This window comes from Pinus tabuliformis, chromosome 4_1, assembly GCF_031772625.1.
Source record: "Pinus tabuliformis cultivar Carrire ecotype Pingquan chromosome 4_1, CPIR1, whole genome shotgun sequence".
Classification (NCBI taxonomy): domain Eukaryota; kingdom Viridiplantae; phylum Streptophyta; class Pinopsida; order Pinales; family Pinaceae; genus Pinus; species Pinus tabuliformis.
In genome coordinates, this window is record NC_142303.1 from 212769252 (window position 1) to 212789390 (window position 20139).

The 20139-nt window shown below is 35.7% G+C and overlaps 2 protein-coding genes across 2 annotated transcripts; both read left to right on the plus strand.

The window, feature by feature from the left end:
• Positions 1–1895: 1895 nt before the first annotated feature.
• On the plus strand, positions 1896–5021 carry LOC149174980 (antimicrobial ginkbilobin-2-like protein). Its single transcript, XM_089422726.1, has 2 exons — positions 1896–2896; positions 4232–5021. Exons 1-2 carry the CDS (start codon positions 1918–1920, stop codon positions 4384–4386), a joined length of 1134 nt encoding a protein of 377 aa, XP_089278852.1. The 5' UTR covers positions 1896–1917; the 3' UTR covers positions 4387–5021.
• A 194-nt stretch (positions 5022–5215) lies between these two features.
• LOC149174981 (cysteine-rich receptor-like protein kinase 44) lies at positions 5216–6270 on the plus strand. The gene is made up of 2 exons (XM_089422727.1): positions 5216–5618; positions 5793–6270. The coding sequence occupies exons 1-2, from the start codon at positions 5343–5345 to the stop codon at positions 6105–6107; spliced, it is 591 nt and encodes a 196-aa protein (XP_089278853.1). The 5' UTR covers positions 5216–5342; the 3' UTR covers positions 6108–6270.
• The last annotated feature ends 13869 nt before the right edge of the window (positions 6271–20139 follow it).

Below are 20139 nucleotides of genomic sequence, written 5' to 3' on the forward strand. Positions count from 1 at the left end.
CATTCGGCTGACTGAAGACATGGTAGGACCAAGTCCTCAGCCCTGGCTGAGCATGCAGGGAAGACTATGCATCATGTATGTATAGAGGAGGCTCAAGTCATTGCCAAAGTTGCGCAGTTTCACCATCACAAATTTAGAGAGGCCCTAGAGATTGAGAAAAGGCCGAACAATCTTAATAGGGATGATGGCTGGAAGATTAGCAGTTGCTGGGTCCCAGCCTTGTCCTCCTAGGTCTTAGGGTTTCTGTCTTCCCTTTCCTTTAGGTTTGCTTTTGCCGGGTTAGTCCTCTTATTATAGAGTGTTTGAGTTATTAATAAATTATCAATTAATTTCGGGCTAATTATTTTATTGACCTTATCCCGTTTATTGGGTATATTATAATCAGGTTTATGTTTCCATTATTTATATTCTACTATAACCTTAGAATTAATATTCCCGTTTCTTAACTTTTTACTGGAATAAACAAATAGTAATTTAATATTGATTATTAATGAATATAAATTATTTGACCATTAGGTTTAAAGGATAAATAAGAAAGTATTATAAATAAATATATGATATACCAAGAATATTAGTTATGCTATTATTAATAAACATGGACTTAAACTACCCTCAATTATGATATTTACCTAAGGTAACTAGATTCTAAGAATAATAATGATTTAACAAAAATACTAAAGTAAATATAGATTAGTTAATAAGCATATATTATTATATATAACTTATTATTTTAATTCCGAATGGACCATTATATTTAATAAATAAAAACGATACATTTTACCAATGGACCATTAATTAATTTATTTTTAAATAAAGACACAATTACCTAATGTAACTAAATTCTAAGAATAATAGTGATTTATTACCATTTATTTGTATAATATTGGAATAATAATAGAAATTATACAAGATGTAATTTATTAATAACCATTATATTTGAAATAATATTAAATATGGATATTAGATTGACGATAAATAAAAGAAAGGGCTCAACAAATAATTATAGGCCAAATTTTAAAATATATATGATAATGAAAACAATTTTAAATAAAATAAAACAATAAAAATGATTTCTATTAAGTAAATAAAATTTTAACAAAGTATTATTGAATAAGATTAATAAGAGTGACGAGAATAATCGGACCAATATATTAATGGTATTTAAGAATGGTAAATATATTAATTAATAAATATTGAATAATTTTTCTTTTATATAATTTATTAATGACCATTATAATTTAAAAAATATTAAATATGAATATTATATTATGAATTCTCTTAATATTTGAGCTAATAATAATGAATTATATCTATTTGTTTTTAAATTAGCAAATGAATTCCTTTATTTCCTGTTTTAGCATGTTAATAACTAATTAGTGGTTTGACTAGGATTTTTTGGTCAAATTTAGCGGTTGGCATTATAGTCGTTGTGCACAATCTATTTAATCATGCTAAGCCGGATTGGTTCTTCAACTTGTACTGACGATGAACCACACTGGTTGGTTCGAAACGCGTCGACAAAAGATTGGTTATGTGATTTTGCCGAAGATTATCTAAACAATGTTATGGATCACAGAAGTCTAAATTCCTTAATAATTTTAATTTAATTATTAAAGTAGGTATCTGTTTTTTTTTCATTAAACTTATTTATTAAAAAAATATCTCCTATTAAATTCATTAATTAAAAAATTACCATATGAAATCAGTTATGGTTTTTTGGACGAGCTAAAACATTGAGCCATAATAACAAAAGATATGTACTGTTGCTTATTATATATATTTAATTTATATATTAATAAATTTTTTTATCATTAATAATAATAATAATAATAAATACAACTTATCAGTTAAAAATAGCTCAATTGGGAATGTGAAAAATAGCTCCAGTGCAGTGCAGTGCAGCTTCTCCATTGTGCGATGGCATTCAGCATCCATGGAAGAGATTGTGCATCCTCTCTCCTGATCGGTTTAGTTATTGTAGTTGTTGTTAATATCACACGTCACGGACAGATTTGCAACGCAGCCACAGAAACGCCCACAAGTACCTGCAATGGCAGCTCTGAATATACTAAAGGGAGTACGTTTGAGAGCAATCTGAATATAGTGTTTGCTAGGCTTGTTCAAGGTGCGAAGCAAACAGGGTTTAACATCTCTGTGTATGGCCAAAGTTCTGACAAAGTATATGGCCTCCTCCAATGCAGGGAAGACATGACAGTCGACCAATGCTACAATTGTTCACAATCTGCAACTTATATGCTTAAACAAAATTGTCCGCATGTGACTGGAGGTAGTCTCTGGCCTTTTGAATGCTTCTTACGCTATGAAAACTACAATTTCATCGGAAAAATGAGCACAGGTTTAGGGTCTGTTTACCCTGAGGACTTCAGGGGAGACACGGGTGTCTATATTCCAAATAAAAACTTTCAGGCGGATGTTAGAGATTTCTTAAACAAATTATCAGCTGAAGCAGCCCTTGAAACGAAACGATCTGCTTTGAGTACTACAGACTCCTCGTCTCAAAAAATTTACGGCCTGGTCCAGTGCACTAGAGATATATCCAGTAAAGACTGCACAACATGTCTGTCATACGCAATCAATGTCATATTCACATCCTCTGTATATGCAGGAGTTCAGTATTTGAGTCAAAGCTGCATAGTTCGTTATGAAATATATCTTTTCTTTAATCTAAGTGTGCTTACAACACAACAGAATAATGGAAGTGTAATTACAGCACAACGGAATAATGGAAGTGTAATTACAACACAACAGAATGGTAGAGCGATGAAGGCTTCAAAGAAAACACCCATAATTTTAGGGGTTGTGGGTGGCTTTGTTCTCATGTTAACCCTATGCCTATTCGCAACTTGGAGAAGAAAATTGAGAAGCGGTAACGAAGGTAAGGGTGCCACTGCATGTTATTAAAAGGTAGCACATACCCTTAACTCATCTAAATCTGGAAGTTTGGTAGTTTCTTGTATAGCCTGAAAAAAACTGAGTTGTTTTTAGTGTGATTTTTTGAAAGTTTTTTTAGTGGATTTTTCAGGTCTAATTTCTCTAAAATCCGGCCAAAATTTATTGAAATTACAAGTTTCATGGGTAACCCCTTCATAATAGAAATGCCCTAGGAGTTTTTCAGGGTGCTGAATCCATATATACAGTAAAAAAACTAGTTTAAATAACACAAATAGAGATTTGACAACAAATTTTTCCATCTGCACCTAAAAGTCCAAAAAATAGCACTAAACACAACTCCAAAAAAAAGGTCATCTTTCATAAATAAAAGTGATTACAATGGATTGTTTAGTATTTGTTTTTTCCTCTAATAAACATTTTTGTCACAGATTTATCATTATATTTTAGCTTAACACAAAATTTTGTTTACATACCATAATTCCTAAAATTTATTTATGATTCCACTTGAATACCTATTAGTATAACTTTTTTGTTTGTTTTTATAGTATTTCTCTCATAGTTTCAAAAAAAATCATTACAACTTATAGAAAATGCATATTATGTAATGCTATGCTACAAGATTTTTATAGTTCCTTCATTTACTACTGAACCCTGTTGATATACATAAAAGTGAATTATACCTTTTCAGCTGCAATTCCTTTTTTTGACAACATGTCTGCAACCCCATTCTGTTCAAGGTACACATGCCTGTACTTGATTTGATGAAAGCTCTGCTCCAGAATCCAAAATCCCAATATCCCTCATCCATGCAGTAAGAATGAATGGATTAAATTGAAAAAATCTATGAACCTATTCTATAACAACTTTTAAATCTCAGAAAATCTTTAAAATCTCAATATCCAACCATTTTACACATAATAATGTCCCCATAATACAATAACTTCTGCTAACTTCTGCTAGACTGTGAGTGCCCATTCCTCGTTCCCACCAAAAATGGTAAAACTTGCCCAGTGTCCTCTGGCACTTTATATATGATTAGACCGGGCGTTAGATGTGTATGTGCGAGTGGCTTGATTGAAGATTTGAGTTATTTGCACTTTATATATGATTAGACCGGGCGTTAGATGTGTATGTGCGACTGGCTTGAGTGAAGATTTGAGTTATTTGAGGTTTTAGATGTGTATGTGCAAGTGTCTCGATGGAAGATTTGAGTTATTTGAGATTTTAATAATTGAATTGCAGACTGGGTTTTTAGATAAGACAAGTATACTATGTTCAATATACTTTTATATTTATATTTTATATTTTCATAATACAGATAAGGATGAAGATGAAGAACTCGTACTCCGCAATAATAGACGCATAATATTTACTATGAAAACATTACTAGCTTCCACTAAAAATTTTGATAATCAGAACAAGCTTGGAGAAGGAGGATTCGGCCCTGTGTACAAGGTAAGCTGGGTTAAGTAAGCAAGCTTCCAGTAATGATATTTACTATCTTAAAATAGAGTGATATTCAGGCTCTTCTCTTCGCACAATTGACTGTAGATTAGCAGTTTGAAAACAATATATTGGGGATTTACAATTCAGCTTAATAATTTACAAAACTTTTATACTGTAGGGAACTACACCAGATGGAAAAGAAATAGCCGTGAAGAAACTGTCCTTCACATCTATGCAAGGAAGAAAAGAGTTTTTGAATGAAGTTAAACTTGGAGCCGAAATTCAACATCGTAATCTTGTATGCCTACTGGGCTGCTGCGTAGAGGGATCAGAAAGATTGCTTGTCTATGAATACTTACCCAATAAGAGCCTTGATCAAATCTTATTCGGTAAGTGGCTTCCATGTTATTATGAAAGTAGACAGGAAATTAAAATTATCACTGTTTCAACAAGGATATTCAGATTATGCCAAATTAATTAATGTCATGCACCGATACAGACCCAAACAAACGCAACCAGCTTGATTGGGGAAAGCGTTACAATATAATAATGGGAGTAGCTCGTGGGCTTCTCTATCTTCATCAGGACTCGAAACCGCGCATTATTCATCGGGATGTTAAGGCAAGCAATGTGTTGTTGGATAAGGAACTGAACCCTAAGATAGCAGATTTCGGCTTAGCAAAACTTTTTCCTGATGGCCAAACTCACATCAGCACAGGAGTTGCGGGAACGTTGTGAGATTTCAATACAATTATTACTTCAATAGGATTGACAATATTGTAATTGTATTTCTACTATTTTTTGGTTCGAAGATGGGGTTTTGCATTCTTGGTTAAGCCCTTTTATGATTTGGGGATTTACAATCTTGGTTGCAAATATGCTTCCTTTTCAAATAACTTATCATCTCCCATTTCTAAAATTTTGCCTTAATTTATGATATTCAAGAAAAGGTGGGGTTTTGCATTCTTGATTCAGCTTTTTTAATGATCTGGGGATGGATTCACAATCTTGGTTGCAACTATTCTTCCTTTTCAAATAACTTATCATTTCCTATTTCTAAATTTTTGCATCAATTTATGATATTTGACATTGTACTCTGTATATGCAGCGGTTATATGCCACCAGAGTATGCTATGATGGGGCAAGTATCTGTAAAAACTGATGTTTATAGTTTTGGCGTTCTTGTCCTCGAAATTATCACAGGAAGAAAGAACACTAATTACAATTTGCCACGTGAAATGCAAATTCTTTTGGGATGGGTAAGATCCAATTTCCCTTTTATTCCCAACTGACCATATCTACCTTAATTAAGTTAAGACCATGCTATTCAGTTCATGTACAAACCTATCAGGGATACCCATGACGATATTGAGGATGTGTTGTCCACTGTGCATATATCTTATCAGAATGACGAAGCCTCTGTGATTATGCAGGTATGGAAGTCATATGAAGCAGGAAACATTGTGGGGATAATTGATGGAGCAATTATTGAAACGTGCGATGAAAAGCAAGCGGTGAGATGCATTCAGGTTGGTCTTTTGTGTACACAAGCCGAATCGTCACTTCGTCCACCAATGTCGACAGTTACTTCGATGCTGTCACTTGATTCCATTACAGACATCCCAGATCCCACAAAGCCTGCATTTGTGAGTTGTCAAGCTTCCCCAGCTACCAGTTATGGACACACTCCCGCGTCTGCGTCTGCATCTAACGCCACTGCTTCCATTACTGAATTGGTGCCCAGGTAATGGTAAATATGCAGTGATTTAAGAGACAGATTTCAGTAATGTTGTGACAGTATATTCAACCATGGCAGAGATAGCACTACCTTATTATATTAGGTTCAACTATGGAATATAATGATGAATTTATTTTTAAATGGACGATAGGGAATGTGAGTAATTTGATGGATTTAATTTTGGTGAAATTAAAGGGTTGCCCATTTCTGTGGTGTGGTGTGGTTTGGTTTCTGAGGTTCAGAATTTGGATATTCCAGTCTTTATTTTGTGTGGCCTAAGTTTCTAGTTTAGTCTAAACAAAATGAAAACTATTTTATTATATAATTGTTTTATTATTTTGTTTTTCATAGTAACTTTTCAGTTAGTTACATTTGAAAAGGGGAAAAGAAAAGGAAAAAGAAGTATTGGAAAAAAATATTTGTTTAATGTTATATGTTACAGATATTTTATATTTTATTATCTTTTATGAAAGTGCAGAAAATTGAAATTTTAAATTATAAAATATCTTTAATGAGAATCATTTTATTATATAATTGTTTTATTATTTTGTCTGATATTTTTTATAGTAATTTTTTAGTTAGTTACATTTGAAAAAGGGGAAAGGAAAAGGAAGTATTGAAAAAAAATAAATTGTTTAATGATATATGTTATAGATATATTATCTTTTATTATTTTTTATGAAAGTGGAAAAAATTAAGATTTTAATGTTTGTTTATTTATTTTATTTTTTTATATGGGAATTTTGTTAATTTGGATTTGAAAGTCATTTTAAATGTTTATATATTTTTGTGTATAATTGTTAATTTATCTAAAAAAAATATATTATTAATTTGTGTTTTTAGTTGTTATTTTTTATGGTTTTTTTATCAAACACTTTCTTGTCATTTTCTTCTCATTTCACATAGTGTTGTTTTGTTGTTGTGTTTTATTTGGTGTTTGGTCTTTTTGTTTTTGCTCAATAATTTCATATTTTTTATAAGTGCAATAATGAATGTTCACAAATATTCCGTGACACTCAACACCCTGAAGTGGGAAATTCCAAATTCATTTAACGCTTCCAAATTCATTTAATGTCCCACTACATTCTCATTGAGCATGGGCAAGCTTGCCAATTTTCACTTGCAAGATATCTAAAAATGTTAAGTAGCAACCAAGGTCTCTCCTTATTTCTAAATTTGGTTAACATTTTACCAAGTGACCCTTGTGGTTATGTTTCTTCCACCTTAAATGTTCACCTTTGTCTTCTTTATTCTCAATTTGGTTGTCCTTTTACGAAGTGATATTTGTAGTTTTGCTTCCTTCACCTTTATATTCACCTTGTCTTCCTCTAGTGTAGGGATGCAAATTCACAAACATTCCATGTCACTCATATCATGGAAGTAGGAAACAACAAATTCATTCAAGGTGGAAGTGGGAAACACCAAATTCATTCAAGATCTCTTCAGTTCTCATAATAATGTGATAATAGCACATGAGACAAATGAGCCTAATGCTTGATAATGTGATGATAGGTGTTTTGTTGTGCATGAAAAAATAGCATGCACTTCAATGCCCATTGAAGTCAAGCTTTTTGATCTAATACAAGACTGGGCTTGGATAATATGACAATAACATGAGCCAAATGAGCATAAGATTTGATTATGTGATGCTAAGGTTTGTGATATTCATGTAAAGCCTAGTAATAAAGCTTACAACGTCCTTTAATCTCCATTAAAGTGAAGTATTTAGACATAATGGGATGTCATTTTCAAATGAAGTGACTCACATGTATCCTTTTGATTGTAGATTTGAGTTAATTGAGGTTCAATTGCCAATATTATTAGTTGAATCACATACTGGGTCTTTTGAGGTTCAGTGGCCAAGTTTAACAATTCAATATACTTTTATATTTATATTTAATTTATTTTCAATATTTTATATTTTGATCATTGATCTATAAACTGTCATGGATATCTCATTGGAGAATTCATCACAATAAATCTTCTAAAATATATTAGAAAAATCAAAATCTAGACTATGAGGATTTATTTCTCCTTAGATTCTTGGATCTGTTAATTGTTGTTTTTTGCGTATGTATGTAAATGATAATTATGTAGTAAATAGAGAACAATGAAATAAAACTCATGAACTACAAATTAACACAAGATATAACCTCAAAAGACCTTTTAGGAAGAATGCCAACTAGAAGGTGAGGTTTCTCTGCTCTTTTTCTCTACATGGAAAATAGATGCAAGTACAAAGAGAGAGACTTGTGGTGCATGGAATGCAACAGTGCAGAAACCATATCTATTTTCTGTCTCCTCTCTCTACTCAACTCTCATCTACTCTACTCATCTATGGAAAAAAATGCGCTCCCATAAAATGGAACCCTTTTTCCTCCTAGTGGCTCGATTATAACAGAACTTGATAGCCTACTAGTGGTTAAGTTTCAATCCTTCAACTCTTAACTAGAGTTACAATATGGACTCTTCTAAAGCATTATCCATCGTGATGAGATGGTTAGCCCCTTTCCCATGAATAATAGGGGATGAAATGTCATCCTCTAAAATTATGGTGGTCAAAACAAGAAGGTCATCTTCCAATTGACATAATTTTTGCATACAAACTCCAATTGAGATGATTCTTATCTCATTGGAAAGGTATATGTGTGTAAGGTTCCATGCTAAAGTAGTAAAGTTTTATTGGCCCCATCAAACTCCTTCTACAAGGTTTCTACACCCGAGTTCGCCAAACTAGGTCCCACTGAAAAAATGGTCATCTGTGCAGGAGGGAAGAACATAGAGCTCATAGAGTAATACCAGGGGGGATTCATGGGGATTAAGCTTATTGGTCTAATAGCAAGGGGAGAGAATTAGAATTACAAGGAGGATGAAGTGAGGAATCTTGCTACAAAAACTGAACCATAGAAGGGAACAGAGAAGCGAGAACCAAAATTCCATATTGGAAAGATTAGAGATACCATGAAAAGAAGTCAATCCTAGAATGATTTGTAGGGGTTTTGAATTAAAAGCCAAACCTGAGTGGTAGTGCACCTTGGTGTGGGGGGGGGAGTGACTTAAATGATGATTGAGAGCCAAGATCCTAGAGGTTTGATGGCAAGCGTGAATCTCATAGATTGCAATGTGTTTTTTTCCTAGAGGTTGTGGCTCTGTATTGCTAGTTCACTGACACTGTATCCATGTTTTAAAGGGGTCAATAACTGATCGTAAATTTCCTTGAGTGGAATGATGGATACATACTACAAAATTGGAAAAAATGGTTATTCTAGGTGGCAAGGTGTGTGAATTGAACATTTTATTTAAGATATACATGAAATAAGTAAAAAAATGCATTGGTTGGACATCTCATTACTATCCAATACATCTAATTATAATACTCAATGATGTCATAGTATTAGGGTACGAGGAATCCATTAGATATATTGAGTCGTTAGAGCCAACTGACTTGTGGTATATAGATAACGAAGCTCAAACTAATTTTCCCACGAGTAAACTATATGTATTACATCGAAAAGAGAATGAGGACATTATAAGAGAACTAAATGAAGGAATTGGATCATGCGTAAGGATGTGGAAGACACCATCAATAATGAGGCTTACCTAATTGTCATAGAGCAAGGGAACAATAAGGTAGAGTATTGAGAAAGTGTTCTTAATGTTGCTTTTTGGTAGCATCGAATGTGCTCTAGCCATGAAATTTGGTGGAGAGTCAAAGGCACATGAGATCTCCGAGATCCAGAAATCTTTTGGACAAATTCCACCCGTATGAAGAGATATTAAAATAATTAATATTTTTAATGGGTTCCTAAGTCTAAACTTACGAAAATAAAAATATTAATGTGTATTAACATAAAACGGCTGAGAAAGTTCTAAGTGATGAGGATCAAACCAGATCTAATATTAGCCCTTGATTAGGGACATAATCTCGGTCATTGAATCGTCAACAGGAAAAGCATAAGACGAGGCTTGAGGATCAGTTGGAGATACACCAAGATAAATCAAGAATTCGATTTTCTCGGGTTGGGTTTGCTGAGGAAATCGAGTTAGAGATTAGTTGCAGTGAGGGGCAATTCAGTAAGGGATTTTGATCCAAGGCTGAAGAATACATAGCAAAGAGGCAGAAAAGTGTCGGGAGAGACAACACAGTCTAAGGAGGACTAATGTAGAGGCCGCAAGAGACAACAAAGAGGATGCAGAGGGCTATAGGGGCTAACGCAAAAGCTGTAGAGACTAATGAAGAGGACACAAAGGGCTTCATAGGCAGCGCTAGGAGATTCTGTTGGGAGAACTCTAAGTTGATCAGCAAATCTTGAGCTGGGAGAGGGTGACGTAGTTCCAGAGAGGGTGACAAGTTCCAGAGCAATGCTTGGAGTAGCTTTCCCTGTCTAGCATAAGGAACAGTCAGAGTCACTGTGGGGTTGATCATTTGGTTGCTGATTTTCCAAAATATCTATCTCGGGATAGAGGTAATACCACTGAGGACATTCTCTATTGGGTGAGCCATTTCTGGCACCCTAGTTGTATTCACGAAATCTACTTAATAATAAACCATTATATATGCTACACCAGTTTTCCGCATTGGGATTTTCCAGGGACAATTGTCCAAAAGTAATGGTGTCCCTTATGTTAATGTTTTTGTTTACTTCAGTGCATGATCTGTGTATCTGTGAAGGCTGCATTTGTGTTTACCTCGATATTTATGCAATTAAATAGCTTGTTAATGTAAAGAACAAGTAGGAGATAGTAAACCAAAAATTGCAGTAGGGGTTTCTGATTTGTTAGATTCAGAAATTTTCACATGGTATCAGAGGGATTGCAGATCAAGGAGGATTGAAGACACCAACCAAATAAATCTAAGAATTTGCAGCAAAGAAGGAATTGTCCCGAGAGACAAAATTGTTCCAGAGCTGAAGAGGCAAGAGGAGGAGTGACGCAGTGCTGAGAGGATGACGTTTAGGCTCATGCAGACCCTGCATCAGCATTCTGAGCCAGGAGAAGTGCCAGCACAGAGGCAGAGTGGGGCAGAACAAGCTTACGCAGAGCCACTTCATCTTTCTCAGCCAAGAAGGATTGACGTAGTTGGTCGGGAGGGGAAGATTAAGCCCAAGCTGTGATTGCACAGAGCTTGAAGGGCTCAGATTCTTTAGTTTTCGGGGCTAAGGGAGTTGTGCAGATTGTGATTTGAGGAGCTGGTGGGAAGTTGTTTCTTTCTATGTAGAACAGTGTCTAAGGGGACTGAACCAAGGTAGAGGGAAGCACTACCTCGATAGATTTATAGCCAAGAAATCTAGATCTGAGTTGCAGGGGAAAAGGAGGATTCGAGAGGAGTGATTCGACAATTGGCTGGAGGATTTCCCGGAGGGAAGTCAAGACTTAGAGGGAGTCTAGAGAAGAGGAGTAAAGATGGCAGTAAACAGATTAAGTGATCAAGACAGATTGGATGGGGCTTCCAATTTTGTCATCTGGAAGGCTAGGGTCCTGGCAATCCTGGATAAACATCACATCAAGGACTATGCCTTGAAAACCACAGTTGTCCTAGTTGACCCGAATGAAAATGAGAAGTATGAGGAGGCCGAGGCGAAATCAAAATGCATGATTCTAGACGGGGTGAAGGATCATGTCATACTACATATTGTTGAGAAGAACACAACAAGGGAGACGTGGGAGACACTGACCACCTTATACCAAGGCTCTTCCGTGGAACGAAAGATGTTATTAGAGAATTAGTTGAGGTCATATCAGATGTAGAAAGGAGAAGAGATAGATGTGTTCCTTCTCAAGTTGCAAGGAATTCGTGACCAACTTAATTTCGTGGGGTCTACACCGAATCCAGAGTTTATGGTCAGGATTGCTCTAAATGCAGTCTCCGAGGACTAGGAGACGTTTGTCCAAAGCATTTTGGGCATAGCAGCCCTCCCCAGTTGGGAGGAGATGTGGGCAGCTCTTTGACAGGAAAAGATTAGGAGGTTGACTAAGGCATGAAGTAGCGGTAAGGGAGTTAGAATCAAGAAAGAGGAGGAGGAGGATGTAGATCTAGGATTTGCAGGACAGTAAGGGGTTCAAAAGAGGAAGATTAAAGATATCTCCAAGGTCAAGTGCTTCAATTGTGGGGAGCTGGGATATTATGCATCTCAGTACCCTAAGAAGAAAGTGAAGGGAGAAGCTTCTGACTCAAAGGCTGCTCCAACAAAGGCGGAGAAGGATGTCGAGACTTATGATGATTGTGCCATGAGTGCTCATGCACCTCTAGAGAAGAGGTGGGGAGACATTGAGTTGTAGCTGAGAGGACTACAGAAGAGGGGTATGATCCTTGACGTACCCAAACTCTTGGATCACATCCGGATACGGGAGCCCTTAATGATAGTAGCATGATGACAGGTGTTGGGTGGAGCAAGGTGTGATGGAGTGACGCTGCAGTGTTTGAGTGCAGAAGTCTGTAGCAACGTAGTGGAGGCTGCAGCAGTGCAAGGGCGACAAAAGAACTTGGAGCAGCACAGTGGCAACAAAGGTAGCACAGGATAGCAACAGAGGTAGCTTCAACATCACGAGGCTTCCAGACTGACCGTGATGTCAATATTTGGGGGAAGTTAGTTACTTACGCCTCAGTAACTAAGTTGCAGTGCAGCAGTTAGCAGTGGTAGTACTATGGGCAGCATGATGCAACGTGTTCAGAGGGAGCTGCAGTAAAGATGTAGTAGTGGCAGTGGCAGTGTCATGGGAAGTAGTACAAGAAGCAGTAGTGCAGTGGATGTGGGGTAGTAGGTCTAGCATCAGCATAGGAGGACTGATGCAGAGGATCAGTGTGATGCTTCTATGGTGAAGCATTACTAGAGCACATTCCTCGCTAACAGGGAGTGTTTATTTTTGGTGGCATCGGATGTCCTCTAGCCATGAAATTTGGTGGAGAGGCTAAGGCACATGAGATCTCCAAGACTCAGAAATTGTTTGGCCAAATTCCACCGAGATGAAGAGATATTAAAATAATTAATATTTTTAATGGGTTCCGAAGTCTAAACTTAGGAAAATAAAAATATTAATGTGTATTAATATAAAATAGGTGAGAAAGTTCTAAGTAATGAGGATCAAGCTAGATCTAATCATAGTCGTTGATTAGGGACTTAATCTCGGTCGTCGAATCGTCAATAGGAAAAGTATAATTGTCCAAAAATAACGGTGTCCCTTGTGTTATTGTTTCTGTTTACTTCAATACATGAACTGTGTATCTGTGAAGATTGCATTTGTGTTTACTTCTATATTTATGCAATTAAATAGCTTGTTAATGTAAAGAACTAGTAGGAGATAGTAAACCAGAAATTGCAGTAGGGGTTTCTGATGTGTTAGAATCAGAAATTTTCACACTTAATAGTTTTGAATAAAATTTGCAATGATCATATCATAGTGGACATAATTCATTCATCTTCCAACGAACATTGATTTAAGACAAGGAAAGAAACCCTATTCTTAGCAGAAAAAATGTCATGTATCTCAAGTATTATGAAGGATTTTTAAATGTAATAGGAAAACCAATATATGATAGACCCAAGTGCAACATGGAAATCTTATTGGATATGTTGAGGAAATGCATATACGATTCCCATTAAATCATGAAACGAGGATAGATGGGAGATTTATTGGATGGAAATGACCACCTCACATACCTTCTTTGGTAGTATACATAAGTCGATTATTTGTGTTAAGGTTGATTGGTGAAGCATAGATCATGGAATTACATCGAAAAACTATTAAAACAATATTGGGTACCAAATCCCTAGAACATAGGACTTGTGTATATTGTAGTTGATGTCATAGTTTGGGCATAAATAAAAAATAAAGAAAATTGCATGATCAAGATAAATAAATGTGTTATAGATGGGTAGCTCATGCATCTGAGGATACCATTACATTAGGTGGAAATGATTCATGAATGAAATTTTGTTCTTGGAAGAATAATTAATATTTATGTAAAAGCAATTTCTAATGTTTGTTGTATAACATTTGTCGGATTCATATTTATTTTTTTGTCGGTTGAACCCATGGGGATTTTCACTTTGAATCTCACGCTTTTACATATTAATTCATAACAAGGCGATTGCCAATTGAGCTACACCTCATGGGATTTTTTTGTATAGCCTCGAAGTAAAATTTGTTACAAGTCATGCATGCAAGTTGGGAAATATGACCAATGACCAGGTTGAAATGCATGGCCTGCTGCAAGTTCTTCTTTTAGAAAAGGTTGTTCAAGTCACAAAGATTGTTATCCTTGGGGACTCACTTATTATTATTCAATATATTTAGAATGGAACTTGGTAGAAAAATAAAGAAAGAGTTTTTAAATGAAATTAAACTTGGGGCCAAAATTCAACATAGAAATCTTATATGCCAAATGGGTTGTTGTGTAGAGAGATAAAAAAGATTGTTGGTCTATGAATACTTACCCAATAAGAGCCTTGATCAAATTTTATTCAGTGAGTGGCTTCCATTTTATTATGAAAGTAGACAAAAAATTAAAATTATTACTGTTTGAACAAGTATATCCAGATTATGCCAAATTAATTAATGTCATGCATGGATACAGACCCAATCAAATGCAACCAGCTTGATTGGGGGAAGCGTTACAATATAATATTAGGAGTAGCTCGTGGGCTTCTCAATATTCATCAGGACTCGAGACCATGCATTATTCATCAAGATGTTAAAGCAAGAAATGTGTTGTTGGACAAGGAGCTGAACCCAAAGATAGCAGATTCTAGTTTAGCCAGGATTTTCCCTCATAACCAAACTCACATCAGTACTGCAAGAGTCGTTGGAACTTAGTGAGATTTCAATAAAATCATTACTCTCACACACTGTTAATGCAGATGTTTTACTCTATGCTGATTTTATTTCAATAGGATTGACAATATTGTAATCATATTTTTTTTAGTAGGAAAAAAAATTAAAAAAACGCTACCTTCTTGTATTTAGAAAAGAGTAGTACATTGTCTAGGTTTTTTCTTTTTCATTTACTTATAAAAAAAAAACGGACTTGATTTGTCTAAGTTATTAACTGTTCAGTAAAGCACTATTAAGTCACTTTTTGATCTTTAATCATCTATGTTACTTGTAAATTTAAAATTACATATTCTACATACTAGTATTAACTCTAAACAAAATAGATTACCATCATCACTTAAGAAAAACAAAAATTTCAATTGTTCTCTTTATGCTTGTCCTTCTTGGGCAGAAGTCGCATCCTCCCTTTAACACTATGCATAATTGATGCTTTCTGAGTTGATCATCTATTCCTATTCAAATCTTGAGAATTTTTTTTTCCCTATTGGCTTCTTCATCCCTCTCTTTGACAACATGTCTGCTATCCAATTTTGTTCGCTATATATGTGTTCAAAATGTATTTCTTAGAAAATTATCGTCATCACTTGAATCCTATTCATCCAATTTTTTAGAATGAGTGGATTGAAATTTGTATTGTGCATCACTCATTCTATAATTCCCTTTGCATCCCCGAAGATTTGGATATTTTCTATCCTGAGCCATTTTCTTACAATTAGAACTGTCTAAAGTGCTAAAATTTCCACGCTGTTATTTGATCCCTTACCACTTTCCCACCAAAAATGATTAGGATTAATGGCAATGACCACTCCACAACCAAAAAGTCTCTCTTTACATGCACCGTCAAAAACACCTACACGATAATTGCCCCATATGTCTTGTTCTTTGTATACCTTAAACCTTTGTATCTTTGTTTCAACCTCATTTTCACATAAGCTGTGATCTAAAAATGAAGATCTTAGATTACTTTTAAGGTATTACAGACTCATGTGCATGGATTTTCCTATATTACTTAGTGCAACGGATCGAGAAGATTGCGAATAATACAGGCAATGATCAGTTAGAGAAACATAATAGACAAACACACATAAAACAACAAGTTTAATATGGAGTTCACCCAAAACTCTTGGGCTACATCTCCTGGTGCAGCCTTCAGTGGTGACCTCTCTATTTTGTCTTTCAAGAACAGAGTTTTACAAATTGTAAGCTCGAATTGAGTCTCAACACACAAATACAAAATAGAAGGAGTTTGCTTGAATCCCTCAAGACTCTCTATGTACACAGACTCTTTCTTCCACTCTTTGTCTTTGTTTTCTCTCTGTCTCAGTATTGCTTGCCTCTGTCTTCTGTCTTCTGTGGCTTTTAAGCCAATCGGTGCTGTTTGTTCGTTTCCCCTTCTTGGGCTCTCTGGCTCCCGGCCTCTGTCCATTCAAATCCCCTCTGAGCATTATCCAATCATGGCATAATGTCTTCAGGGAAGGTGGCCACCTGTTCTGCAATGGAAGGGACCATTGGGCCTTTGAAATCCCCAAAAATAGCATTCTCTATTTACATAGAGAAATACACTAAAAACACGGGAAAATTCACCAAACTATTGGTTATCGGACTTCAAATATCCTTAAATAATCCCTATACTCATATCGGGTCTGCCTTTAATCACTATTGCAAGTCACAAGTGCCCCATGTGCCATGGTTTCCTTTGTATTTCTAAAAATTCATTAAAACACTAAAAATCCTGCAAAATGGCTTTATGGCGGACTTGAAATATTATATATTTGCATCTATAATTTCCATCGGGTCCAGTTTCATCGCATCGAGCACATTACCTTTGTATTTCATTTATTTGGCGAAAATGTGAAATACACAAAAGAATGTCATTTTCTGGATCTCGAAATATGTTAAATACCATCTATAACCCCATTAGGTCTGGCTATCGCAAGTCATATTTATATCGGCTCTGCTCCGTTGTATTACTCCGACGCGATATTGCGATGCAATTTATTGCAATCGCATATCGCATAGTCCCCTAGGTCGTTGTAAGCTCTCCTTTATATGTTGTCGATGCGATATTGCAAGTTAACCTAGCCCGTCGATCTGCGCGCTTCATCGACGGTCGTCGTTGACTCGCGCTGATCGCTATCACAACTTTTATATGGTAGCCTCCGATAGCCTCTGCCTGCCTTCGCTGATTGCGATATGCCGAGTGGATCTGGATCGTTGATCAACCAGATCCGACGGCTCCTGTGCGTCATTCCTTTGACCTCCGATAGGCCTGTTTTGCACTATTTCTTCATGCTTTTTGTTCCTGATATTGTTTTCCACCTTTTGTTAGTTTTTTTCTTATGCGATAGCTTTTTTATTTTAAAGACTTGGAGGGTGTTTTGGATCCATTTTGGATCACACCTTCCAACTAAAAAAGATTTTGGACCACCAAAAGTTGGTTTTTAAGCATCAATCAAGTGAGGATACAACTTCCTCAATTGTCCAATTTCTGTCCATCGTGCACTGCTTGGTTTTGAACCTTTGAGTCCAATTCTGAGGTACTCAATATCCCCTCTGGGTGTAGTTCTCACCTTCCTATCCAGAACTGTATCTTCTTGCAACTCACTGAGATATTCAGAAAACATATAATCAATATAAGGCAACTAACTTTGCTCTTCGGGATCTTCAATCAATGAAGGTTCAAACAATCTCAAGTTCTCTACATTAACTACGGAATAGATATGCATGTAAGCTAGAAAGTCAAGGCAAAAATCATTTTCACCAATTTTCTCAAGTATCTTGAAAGGCCCATACCTTATTGGCTTCAGCTTCTTACCTTCACCTTGCATTCTGTCTTTGCTGATATACAACTAGACTTGATCACCAACTTGGAAGCTATGTTCAATTCGATGCTTATCATGCCTCACCTTGTACATGGCCTGGCTCTTTTCCAGCTGTTCCTATACTACCTGGTGAATTTCTTGGATCTATTCAATGAACTTGGTTGCTTTGTCCAAATCATTGTGTCCATCAACCTCTATGTCTTTTCCAAAGACAAAATCCAAGGGAGACTTTGGTGTAAAACCAAAACAAGTCTCAAAAGGAGATCTTTGTTTAGAAGAGTGCTTAGCACAGTTGTAAGAATGTTGCTCATAACACAAATGTTCACCCCAATTCTTGGGATGCTTGCTGCAATAGCCCCTGAGCAACTGGATCACTATCCTATTGACTACCTCTGTTTGGCCATATGTTTGTGGATGAAAGGTTGTGCTTTTCTTCAATCTGGTGTCCATCAACTCCCACCGACTTGACCAAAACCTCCCAACAAATCAAGAATCTCGATCAGATAAAATGAAAGTGGGTAACCCAAAATGAACCCAAACATGCTGAAAGAACAACTTCGATGTTTGTTCAGCTGTAATCTGCTTGTTACAAGGTACTAAAATACACATTTTGCTGAACCTATCCACAATAACATATAAATAATCATGACCTTTTCTAGATTTTGGCAATCCCCCAACAAAGTCCATGGAAACAGTTTCCCAAGGATGAGAAGGAACTAGGAGTGGAGTTTACAAACCTAATTTTCTATTGTTGTGATTGCTTTTAGCACACATGGTACACCCTTTAATATATGTAGAAACAGTTTCATGCATTCTAGGCAAATAATAGAACCTTTGCAACTGTGAAACTATTTTACTTACACCAAAGTGACCTAATATAAGAGAAGTATGTGCTTCCCGAATTATGTTAACTATTTCAGTTTGTGGAATGCATAACTTTCCCAAATGATACAAGAGTTGGTCCTTAACATAATAATCCAATTCTTCTACTTGTTTTCCATAACTTAAAGTTGCATATACATCTTTAAAATCTATATCTTGAGCATATTGCTCAATGTAGCTTTCATGCGTTACTGAGTTATGCTTAAGTATAGTAGATGCATTTATGATTGGTTTGGACAACATATCTACAGCTTTATTGTGTATGCCCTTCTTATATCTAATGACTAGATAAAACTGTTGTAGAAAACCCATCCACCTATAGTGTCTTGATTGCTTCAATTTAGTTTGTGAGTGCAAATATTGAAGTGGTTGATGATCTGTAGGGATGATCGTTTCCTTGCCCATTAAGTAATGTTTCCACTTTTTCACACTCTGTACTAATGCATACAATTATTTATCATATGTGGGATAATTAACTACTACATAATTAAATGTCTCAGAATGATAGCATATGGGTTTACCATGTTGCGTCAGCACTGCTCCCATGGCATAGTCACTGGCATCTATTTCAATCACAAATGGACGTTGAAGATTTGGCAGTGCTAGTACTGGTGTTGTACTAATTTTTTATTTTAAGGTGTCAAAGGCTTTCTGCTATTTGTCTCCCCACTGAAGCACCTTGTTGAATCTTGTTAAAGCATGTAAGGGAGCTGCAATCAAGGAAAAGTTAGCAATAAACTTTCTCCAATATTGTGCTGCTCCTAGGAAGCTCCTAACTTCTGTAGCAGATTTGGGTTTAGGCTAGTTCACAATGACTTCAACCTTAGAGGGATCTATCTTAAATTCACCACCCCCTACAATATGACCCAAATAATTTAAAGATGTTTTGCCAAATTCACATTTCGATAACTTAACATAGATATTTTCTCTTTTCAAAACATCTAGAGTCTACTTTACATGCTTCAAATGTTCTTCCCATGTTTTACTGAAAACAAGAATGTCATCTAAATATACAATTACAAAATCATCAATAAAGGTCTGAGTACATCATTCGTAACTCTCATGAAAGTGGCAGGAGCATTAGTTAAGCCGAAAGTCATAACCAGCCATTCATACAGTCCTTGCTTTTTTTTGAAAGCAACCTTCCATGGATCTTGTTCTGCTACTCTGACCTGATGATAGCCACTACACAAGTCCAACTTGGAAAAGTAAACTGCTTCTTTTAGCTGATCTAATATATCATCAATGCAAGGAAGAGGATAACGATCCTTGATCATTATTTTATTCTGTGCTCTGTAATCAAGGCACATCCTCCACGAACCATCTTTCTTTCTCACCAACACGATTGGAGATCCAACTGGTGATGTGCTTGGTCTTATGAACCCTTTCTCGAGTAGCTCCTGTACCTACTTTTTAATCTCTGCATTCTCTAAAGAGGATAACCTGTACATTTCGATGTTAGGCAATGGAGCATCTTGCTGCAAATGAATATCATGTACTATTTCC

Coding starts and splice junctions, on each gene's coding strand:
- LOC149174981 (XM_089422727.1), top strand. CDS start 5,343: ATGATCTGGGGATGGATTCACAATCTTGGTTGCAACTATTCTTCCTTT. Junction 5,619..5,792: donor TGCAAATTCTTTTGGGATGG/GTAAGATCCAAT, acceptor GTGATTATGCAG/GTATGGAAGTCATATGAAGC.
- LOC149174980 (XM_089422726.1), top strand. CDS start 1,918: ATGGCATTCAGCATCCATGGAAGAGATTGTGCATCCTCTCTCCTGATC. Junction 2,897..4,231: donor ATTGAGAAGCGGTAACGAAG/GTAAGGGTGCCA, acceptor TTCATAATACAG/ATAAGGATGAAGATGAAGAA.